General features: G+C 42.1%; 1 protein-coding gene across 1 annotated transcript; it reads left to right on the top strand.

Moving 5' to 3' along the window:
* Positions 1-370: 370 nt before the first annotated feature.
* LOC102076505 (uncharacterized) lies at positions 371-5,925 on the top strand. Its single transcript, XM_019355042.2, has 4 exons — positions 371-603; positions 3,307-3,642; positions 3,881-4,096; positions 5,157-5,925. Exons 1-4 carry the CDS (start codon positions 543-545, stop codon positions 5,264-5,266), a joined length of 723 nt encoding a protein of 240 aa, XP_019210587.1. The 5' UTR covers positions 371-542; the 3' UTR covers positions 5,267-5,925.
* Positions 5,926-10,607: the final 4,682 nt, after the last annotated feature.

Here is a 10,607-nt window from a genome sequence, read left to right as displayed (position 1 = left end):
CTGCGTCACTCTGCTCCACGCTGATGTTTGTCCTGTTCGTCTCTGCAGGTCAGATTTAACTTTGACATAAAACAGGAAGTTTTGGCTGCACAGTAAAAATATTTCCCTGAGACTTATTGTCATATTGATTATGTTTGTGACGATGAAACAAGAATCAAACTGCCGTCAGAAACAAAACAAAACTTCTGCTTCAGCGACTGAAACACAAACTGTTCATACATGACGACACATGAGAGCTTCTGATTTTGTTCTGTGGAGATCGTTCAACAACTGAACACTAAAACTTTTCGTCTTCGCCTCGTTTGTTATGACGCACTTATTTCTGCTCATCCTCAGTCCAACCTACCAAACGTCACTCTAACGCGACATCCTCACACAACACGGAAGAGTTTGAACGAGCAGCTTTAACTTTATTTAAACCTTAAATGTAATCTGATGTGTTCAGGTTTAAACTCAGGTTCAGTTATTGAGTGAAAATACCAACAGACTCAGACATTTAGAACAAACTAAGAGTCAGATCAGCAGAAACAGAGAACACGGACATGTCTGCTGTAACTGCGTCACTCTGCTCCACGCTGATGTTTGTCCTGTTCGTCTCTGCAGGTCAGATTTAACTGTTAGAAACTAAACTGAGTTTATTTCTGAGATAAAGAGTCTCAGTCTGGTTTACATGCTGATAATATTTCTCTAAGAATGAGTTTCTGATTCATTCAGAATCATGAGTGGTGCGAGGCTGATTGGAGTTAACATCTGTAATCCAACTGTTACAGAGACACAGAAGACTCTCCCTCTGATTGGCTGCTGTAGAAGTGAACTGTCAGGGTTATATTGTTGATTGTCATTTATGCTTAGAAATATTTACTCATATAAGCTAAGAGTTATAGTCGATGTCATATTGGTAGGGGTCTGATCCTTAGCAGTCTGCAAAGACTGTGTGTGCCTTCCAGAGTGTTCTGGCATGCACACACATCTTAAGGTCATGAGAGAGGTTATGTCTTCTCTTACTGATTTATGGTATAAGACAGGGGTGTCAAACTCAGTTGCACAGGGGGCCAAAACTCAAGGCACACTTTAGGTCGTGGGCCAATCAAGATAAACATTTATTGAACACACTAAAACAATTTTATTTAAACATACATATGAATAAAAACAGACAGGAATATTATTCCAGATTAAATAAACTTAAAAAAAAATAAACTTTAACTTTAAATATTTTGCACGTCATAAAAATATATCCTGTCAAAATTATGCAAGTTAGAAATATGAACATGCTGCCAAAAACCCCAGAAAAAAAAAATGAAAGCAAACACAAGGTTGGAGCCGCATGTAGACGGAGCATTGCTTCAGGAGTGGAACTAATAAACTGTGCGGGCCATTCAGTGTCGTACTTTGCCTTGAGTGTATCATTACACTGCAGCTCCATCTGAATCTGCACAGGTGCAGTTCAGCAAAGTCCGCTGACTTGGTTCAACATTACTTGGCAACAGGGAAAGTGAGGCAGGTTGCACTGGTGCATTTGTGACAGCTTTACTTAAAATGCCTTCACCGCATCATACATGTCCATGAACTGACAGGTTTCCTTGCTGAGCTCAAAAACTCTATTGAGAACTTTTCCCCAACTCAGCCAACGGACCTCTGTATGATGAGGAATGTCGGCAAACTCTGAATCTATTTCCCACATAAAAGACTGAAATTGACGGTGATTTAAACTTTTAGCTCAGATAAAATTTACGGTTTGCGTTACGGTGATCATTACATGCTCGATTTTTAGGACTTTACCACACAGCCTTTCCTGGTGTGTGATGCAGTGATATGCTGATAACTCACCAGTACAGTTCTCCTCCTGCATCTTTACTCGCATCCTGCTGACTAGTCTGCTTTTTCCACCGCACAACACCGGCGCTCCATCTGTTGTAAGTCCAACAAGTTTGTCCCAGGGCAGTTTCATGTCGGTTACACTTTGACATACGTTTTAAAAAATGTCTTTTCCTGTCGTTGTCCCGTGCATCGATTTAATGTTCAGTATTTCCTCTCCACGGATGAAGATGGCCAGCTGTGCAATGTCCATCATGTCTATACTTTCATCCACAGCAAGAGAGTATGCAAGAAAGTTTTTGCTTCTTTCACACAACTGTGTTCTTAAATCAGTGGCCATCTCACAAACCCGATCAGCAATCGTATTTCTCCTCAGGCTCACATTTGCCAAGCTCTGCGTTTTGTCTGGACACAGGACGTCGCACACCTTCATCATGTAGCTCTTCAGAGTGGTACGGGGCTGATTTGGCTCCTCTGCTACAATAAAATTTGCTTTCACAACAGCTTCACTTTGTGATTTTGCTCTGGTGACAAAAGTCTGCTGAAATGTCAGATTCTTCTTTAGCTCTTCTGCTTTCTGTAGTTTCTGCATTTAGATTTTTCAGCTTATCCTGACGTTTTGTCTCGTAGTGCCATCTTAAATTAAATTCCTTAATTACAGCCACATTAGCTCCACTAATAAGACACACGGGTTTACCAGCATGTCTCTAAACATGTATTCAGTCACCCACTGGCGCTGAAAGGCTCTGCTTTCAGAATCAACTTTTCTCTCCACCATTGTGAGCGGCTAGCTTGGCAATAACAGAAGTTTGACTTGATTGACTGGGAATGTTCCCAGTTAGCCTAGCCTTCAGCAAGGAGGCTGCAGGGCTGCATTATGGGATCTGTAGTTTGTATCTTAGAAAAGCTTCATATCGCTGGGCCATGCACAACAATAATAGTACATCTATATGAAATGATCTCGTGGGCCGGATATAAATGTACGCCGGGTCGGATGTGGCCCGCGGGCCTTGACTTTGACACATGTGGTATAGGAGGAAACCTACTCTGTATCTGGTATCAGTATAAGGGCCTTTTGCTTAGATGGACCGCTGGACTCCTGGCACCAGCTTTGGGGAGTCCTCACAGGTTCACATGACCACACACACACACACACACACAAAACGCACAGACAAGGTATTCTTTGTTCGCATGTATACCTATGTAAGACGTCATGTGTTAATGAATCTATGCATATTCATGTAACCTCAATAAAAGAGCAGTGTTACTGGGGAGCGGACGAGAGAAACTGGGGTCAAGCGAAAGAACGGCGTTTGTCCAGTTGTCTTCCTTGTGCACGAGAAGCATAAACAACTTTGCCTACTCGTGTCTTGCTTTTCTGTGTAGTAGAAATTGTCTCGTTCCAGCGGCGGGTGTGTGCTAGACAGACCCATCATGAACAGTTGCACTTTGACCTTTAACCTCTCTGCTCTGTGTTGTTTCCTCTTTCAGACCAGAAAAACATCACAGCTGAGTCTGGACAGGACGTCACTCTGACATGTCGAGCTCCAAACAACAACATCATAGTTGTAAAGTGGAGCAGAGCTGATCTGGGAGATGATTATGTGCTTTTGTACCGGGATGAGCAGTTTGATCCAGAAGGCCAGCATCCATCTTTTAAGAACCGGGTGGATCTGCAGGACAGACAGATGAAGGATGGAGACGTGTCTTTGATTCTGAAGAATGTGACGATTAATGATGTTGGAACATACGAGTGTGGTGTTGTCCAGCGAGTGAGAGGACCTTTGACTCTAATCAACACCACCTACCTTCATGTTGATCCTCCAGGTGAGTGAGTAGAGCTGAGTGTGTGTGTGATCAGAGGTGAAGCTGCTTCCTGGTTGTTGATGTTTGTTTCTAAAGATGTTGTTGATGAGACTTTGTAGAAAGCAGCTGGTCTGAGTGATGTGATCAGAGTGCAGTAGATAATGTCTGACAGCAGTTTGAAGAGGAAATGGATTCTGTTCTGTTCTTCACTCATCACCTACCTGACAGCTGACACCTCACACCTGTTTCTCACCTGCAGGTCAGACAGGAGGACACGAGAAGGATGAAGACAACAAAGATGGAGGAAAGGAAGACAGAAGGAAGGAGGATGGATCTGTTGGACTGAAAGTTGGTCTGTCAGTTCTTGTTGTGCTTCTTCTTGTTGCTGTTGTTGGTTTCTTCATCTACAGAAGCTGTAAACTGAATCCTGCTGATCCACATGTAGCAGAGCATCTTCAGCCTCCACAGCCTGAATGTGAGTCAGATGAACAAACACAAAGAAAGATAAATAAATGGTGATTGATGGTGAACATCCAGCAGACAGAGTTTAATAAACTCAGCCGTCTGCTCCTTGCTATCTAAAATATAACAGGACACTGGTCTCACACTTCCTTTTAATCAGTTTTCTGTTTGACGTTTATTCAGCTGTGTGAAAACCACCCGGGGGATTAATAAAGTTTTATCTAATCTAATCTAATAACTTTAATCTCAGCCAAACCGATTTACTCATGAACAAACAAAACACTGAAAAAAGCCAAACAATAGTCTTTTTAGGTTGTCTCAGTGACTTATATATTACGTTTAACCTGACTAGTGAAAGTCCGCGGTGATCTGAAAATGATGTGCCGGGAGTTGTGCCGTTCTCGGCGGCTTCAGTGACCCTCGAGTTCCCGGCTAGCTATCGAGCTGGTGGGTAACAGACGTCTCCAAAAACGTCGAAGCACTTTTGCAAATATGCGATATCTTGATAAACCGAGCAGATATTTGATGTTTACACAGCTACATTCTTGCCTGAAAATATGTTAAAAGTTTATTTTGTGACTCAGAAAGATTAGTAAGAGTAATTTTAAAACTTAGTAGCGGCCGCCATTGCCGGAAACTGGAGTTTGGCTGGGCCGCACTATGAATTCTGGGATATGGTGGGCCACGAAAGACACACCCGACCCATCCTTCAAATTCGGGGAAAAGGAGGACGCATTTGTCGGCTGCATTCGGAGGAGTCTACGAATTTGGACAGCCTTCGGCGCGTCGCTGTGACGTAATCGGTCTACAAATGTGTCCTCAGGAGGATGCAGCCCATGAATTTGGACACGACACAGCTCACTAACACATCACTCTGGCTTGTAGTTTCTGACACTTTGCATGTTTAGCATGAGGCTAAAATTCCCCCTCAATGCGTCACCTGTTCATTAAATCCAACATAACTAAAAACTCAAATGTCAAAGGAAATAAACAAATTATTTAAAGTCAATCATTCTGATCGTGATTGTACTTTGACCTTTAACCTCTCTGCTCTGTGTTGTTTCCTCTTTCAGACCAGAAAAACATCCCAGCAGAGTCTGGACAGGACGTCACTCTGACATGTCGAGCTCCAAGCAGCGAGTCAGAGAAAATGAGCGAACAGCTTCATCAACTTGATTATTGATCCAGAGAGTTAGTTTCCTGCTTGGCTTCTCAGTGTCCTTGTCTAGTCTCGTCTACTTTTCTACTTTTCTACTCTTTCCCTGGAACTCTCTCACAGTCTGTTCTCTAAAACCTAAAAGAGGAATTATGAATTTGATCAACTTGTCCCTGAATGCTATTGACACCCTCTTCTCTACAAGAAACCTGGGCTCGGGTGAGCCTGAGTGTCCTGGAGGGACATTCCCTGCCGGTACATGATGGACGGGTGGAGGAACTGGAGGGTCGTGTTTACAGACTGTGTTTAGACTGTTCCTTGTTACTTGTTCCTCGTTGCTTGTCATGTGGTTTATGCTGTTGTGATGTGAATATGTGTGTGCTCTCAGTGCAGAGGAGTTTTTTTGTTTTCTCTTCTCATGCTGACCTCCCACAAGGAGCCCAGCATGAGTAGAGGGTTTTTTTTTCCTCCTCCACTTGCCCATTGTATTGTACATTTCATTGTGTTTTTCCAAATTACTACCCGTCTCTGGCCTCTCTTTCCACGTAATGTCTGTATGGTCCAATTTCCCTGCAGGTGTAAATATTGCATGTGACAAATAAAGGTTTGATTGACTCACTCTCGCTCTGCAGGCCTACTTGCTGTTCCTAGAGTATTTAAAAGTAGAATGGGAGGGAGAGCCTTCAGTTTTCAGGCCCCTCTTCTGTGGAACCAGCTTCCAGTTTGGATTCAGGAGACAGACACTATCTCTACTAGGTGGTGCCAGTGTCCGGCAGCCTCGCCTCTGTCAGTGCGCCCCAGGGTGGCTGTGGCTACAATATAGCTTGCCATCACCAGTGTGTGAATGTGTGTGTGACTGGATGTGTAAAGCGCTTTGGGGTCCTTAGGGACTAGTAAAGCGCTATACAAATACAGACCATTTACCATTTACCATCTACTAGTTAGGGCTGGACCAGGTGACCCTGTAGGCTGCTGGGGGATTCCCATGATGCACTGAGTTTTTCCCTTCCTTTATGCTCATGTAAGTTCCAGCTGGAAGGTGATCATTGGTTGGAGATTGAATGGAGCGACTACAAGACTGGTCGTTCCTACCAATTTCCAATCAGGCTGTGTTTACTTGTGTGATGAAGTTTCTGCATCTAGAAGGGCTAAATTAATTTTTTGTACAAATTATTAATATTGTAATTAATTATAATTTTTTGTAGCTGTAGGGGTGGGAAGCCTTTTTCCATTTATTTTATGTCATTTTTGTTTCCTTTCTACAAGGCTTTGTTTGTTGTGTTAGTTTTTCCCCTCTGATGTTCTTCTAAAGACGAATAAAACATTTTGTTTTTGTGAAACTGTAAAACTTGCTGTGGCATTGGTGCTTGAATGGGGGAGTCATTTTTTGTGTTGCATACATCTCTGAGCAGATATTTGGGCAGTTGTTTTGAACACCATGTAAAAATGTCAGTGGACATAATGCAAAACCCAATGCTTCAAATCTCAGCATCTAAAGCCAAAATTGTGCCAAAGATGCCTCATTTCTGTTTAATGGGATAAAACAATGCTAGCTCATGTTATAGATGCAGTAACCCAAGAAAAGCAGTAAGTACACTGACTGACATTGTTACTATGACAACAACAAGCTGAAATTTGGAAAAAACAAAACAAAACAAAACAAAAAACCTTGGAGTAATTATTGAGAAAAACATTTAAATAATTTAAATAAAATTTTAAAAAACACATGACCAAAATGTAACTAAAACACATCCTCTGGATTGTTCCAGAATATTTTAAATAAATAAATAATTTAAGGAACAACAACAAACTAAGATCTATAATCAGCATTTATCTGTTTTATTTGATGGTGGGAAAATCATAATCATAAAGAGGCTTCTGATTAGAATTTATTTATTATAAATGTGACTTATAAAAACCTTCATTTAGTACGGTGTGTTGATTATATGTAATATATTTTATTTATTATTTATTTATTTCTGCATTCAATAAGATGTCACACAAATTATTTGTGCCACTCCAAAAAAAATAATTTCTGTCCACTATAAAGGAGAACATCACAGCCTGATACCTAAAACTCACTCACTCTCTGTTGTTTCTGCTCTCTTTCTTTCACCGTCACTCCTAAAACTTCCCCCTCTTCCTAAACAACCAAATGTCATGTTGCCATGTCATTTTTTTGATTGGTCGACATGGTGCATTTTTCCACCAACAGGAAAGGGCATTTTTTTGTTTTGTTTTATTATATTTGGTAATAAGCAAAGAGAGCTTACTGTCCTTAGACAGTAAACGTGACGAAACTATTGAGGAAAAAACGCCGTGTATATTGTTTATCATGTCTCTGGTTTTACGTGGCCTATCAACACAATTTATAAACTGGTATACATATATCACCTTGTTGCTTTGTCTTTAAGTGGTCATGTGATTGGCTTACCACTCAGACTAAAATAAATTAATTCATTAATTAATTAATTTTTTTCCAAAAATTCTTTCTTTTGTTATCAGTAATGGTAAATGGCCTGTATTTGTATAGCGCTTTACGAGTCCCTAAGGACCCCAAAGCACTTTACACAACCAGTCATCCACCCATTCACACACTGTGAGTAATAGTTCTCATAACGCCGATTGATGTCCAAGGGGTCTCCTTTCCCATAAGTTTGATTTCTAATTCCTACCGCGGCGATGTTAAATTGGGGTGAAACATCATCATAACAGTTTTGATTGGCAGCTGCAGTCATGGAGAAACATGTCGACCAATTTTTAAAAAAGTCAACACGTGGGATGTGGTTGTTTAGGAAGAGGGGAAAATTTTGGGAGTGACGGTAATGGCAGCGAGACAGAGCGAGCGAGTGTGGGTGAGAGAGAGAGCTTTTAGATGTGGAAGATTTGTGTGGAGTGTATACTTAGTGTGTTGTGTTGTCTTGTGTAGTTGTTCTGTTGTGTAGTCGTTTTGTTTTGTGTGTCAGTGAGGGCACTAATGAATGTCACAAAGGCACATTGCAGTGTAAACACTGTCACTAAGTAGAAAACCAGTGGAGTGACACACCTCCTGCTGTCAGGCCTGCAGGTTTGTCCCTGTGCTGTTCTCCTCTGTCTTTTGGTGGACAAACTTTTTTTTTACTGACACACATCATTTGTGGGGCATCTTATTGCGACACCTGATTGTTCTCTCATTTTAGTTTGAGTAATATTTTTAAATGGTTGTACAAAATGAAAAAAACTGCAGGTGTATTGGCTGCATTTTTAGATAAATAGTTGTATATGTTTACAAAATGTACATTTTATATTTGCATTTCAAGTTATAAACATTTACCCAACATGTCTGTGGGGTTTTTTTACAGTAAAAAAATGCTACTAGGATTTTAAGTTCTTTGTGTGATTTCAGATCAGTAATACTAATGCAGTATGTCAGTGAAAAAAAACTAAATTCAGTTGAGCTGAAAAGAATGAAACCAAACAAGGCAAGGGGAAAAAAAAATAAAATGAAACAATTTGAGGGTGAAATACAAACGTAAACTCAAAAGTCTCCAAAAGTTGAATCTGTTCATCTGGACGTAGCGTTTTGTGGGAGAAACGTTTCGTCACTCATCCAAGTGACTTCTTCAGTCTCAGCTGACTGCAGGTTTCCCCAAACCTTATAAACAGTACATTTGCATAATGACTGAAACCAGCCCACTGAGGGAACAATGGGCTGTGAGGTCAGTTCCTTAATCATAATTATGCAAATTCCCATGACCATTGATCAACAATCACTGACCAAAACCCACTGATCAAAGAACACTGATCAATGGCCATGAGTACCATTCACAGAGAGTTGGGGAATGGCTGCAATCACAGCGTTGTAAGATGGCGAAAGATGTACCCTTAGGCCCCCTCCTCGATTCAGAGATGGTCTTTCCCTCTTCACGTAAATGGCCTCCTTGACTCCGCGCTCAAACCAGCGTTCTTCCCTGTCCAGGATGTGTACATCCTCATCGTTGAAAGAGTGTCCACTGGCCTGTAGGTGTAAATAAACTGCAGAGTCCTGGCCTGATGAGGTTGCTCTTCTGTGTTGTGCCATCCGCTTCGCTAGAGGTTGTTTGGTTTCCCCGATGTATAAATCCTGGCAATCCTCCTGGCACTTAACAGCGTACACTATGTTACTCTGTTTGTGTCGGGGGACCCGATCCTTGGGGTGGACCAGTTTTTGGCGCAGCGTGTTTTGGGGTTTAAAAGCCACAGAGACACGGTGTTTAGAAAAAATGCGTCTCAACTGTTCCGATACTCCTGACACATACGGGATCACTACAGGTTTTCGCCTGGGCAGCGGTTGTCCTTCTCTCCTGGATCGACTGGAGCTTTCTTTAGGTGCCTTTCCCGCTTTGACAAAAGTCCAGCTGGGATAACCACATTTACTCAGGGCCTTCTTGATGTGATGTTCTTCTGCTTGCCTGGCCGCTGTGTCAGTGGGGATGGTGTTTGCTCTGTGTTGTAGCGTCCTGATGACACCCAGTTTGTGCTCCAGTGGATGATGAGAGTCAAACCTTAGATACTGATCCGTATGTGTAGGTTTACGGTACACGTCAGCCTTTAGATGTCCCCCATTACTGATGGAAATCTCTGTCTAAGAAGGCTAACCTGCCACTTTTCATATCCTCCCTGGTGAATTTGATGTGTCGGTCCACCGAGTTAATGTGATCCGTGAAATGTAGTACGTCCTGAGATTTGATTTTCACCCAGGTGTCATCCACATATCTGAACCAATGGCTTGGTGGTGTTCCAGGGTAGGATAGCAAAGCCCTCTTTTCCACTTCTTCCATGTACAAATTGGCCACGATGGGTGAAACTGGGGAGCCCATGGCACACCCATGTTTCTGCCTGTAGAACTGACCCTTGTATGTGAAGTAGGTGGAATGAAGACACAGTTCCAAAAGCAAACACACTTGGTCGATGCTGAGAGTGGTCCTGTTGCTGAGGTTGGTGTCATCCTGTAATCTCTTACGGACTACCTCCAACGCTTCCGTGACTGGGATGCAAGTGAAGAGAGATTTTGGCCAGGACTCTGCAGTTTATTTACACCTACAGGCCAGTGGACACTCTTTCAACGATGAGGATGTACACATCCTGGACAGGGAGGAACGCTGGTTTGAGCGCAGAGTCAAGGAGGCCATTTACGTGAAGAGGGAAAGACCATCTCTGAATCGAGGAGGGGGCCTAAGGGTACATCTTTCGCCATCTTACAACGCTGTGATTGCAGCCATTCCCCAACTCTCTGTGAATGGTACTCATGGCCATTGATCAGTGTTCTTTGATCAGTGGTTGTTGATCAGTGGGTTTTGGTCAGTGATTGTTGATCAATGGTCATGGGAATTTGCATAATTATGATTAA

Source organism: Oreochromis niloticus, unplaced genomic scaffold (genome assembly GCF_001858045.2).
Source record: "Oreochromis niloticus isolate F11D_XX unplaced genomic scaffold, O_niloticus_UMD_NMBU tig00002136_pilon, whole genome shotgun sequence".
In the NCBI taxonomy this organism is placed as follows: domain Eukaryota; kingdom Metazoa; phylum Chordata; class Actinopteri; order Cichliformes; family Cichlidae; genus Oreochromis; species Oreochromis niloticus.
The sequence above is the reverse complement of the archived record's forward strand: the minus strand, read 5'-3'. Positions and strand labels throughout refer to the sequence as shown.

Excerpts from the sequence above, each read along its gene's own strand:
- LOC102076505 (XM_019355042.2), top strand. The coding sequence starts at position 543 with ATGTCTGCTGTAACTGCGTCACTCTGCTCCACGCTGATGTTTGTCCTG. Across the intron at positions 604-3,306 it reads TGTCCTGTTCGTCTCTGCAG|ACCAGAAAAACATCACAGCT; the intron begins GTCAGATTTAAC and ends TTCCTCTTTCAG. Across the intron at positions 3,643-3,880 it reads CCTTCATGTTGATCCTCCAG|GTCAGACAGGAGGACACGAG; the intron begins GTGAGTGAGTAG and ends TCTCACCTGCAG.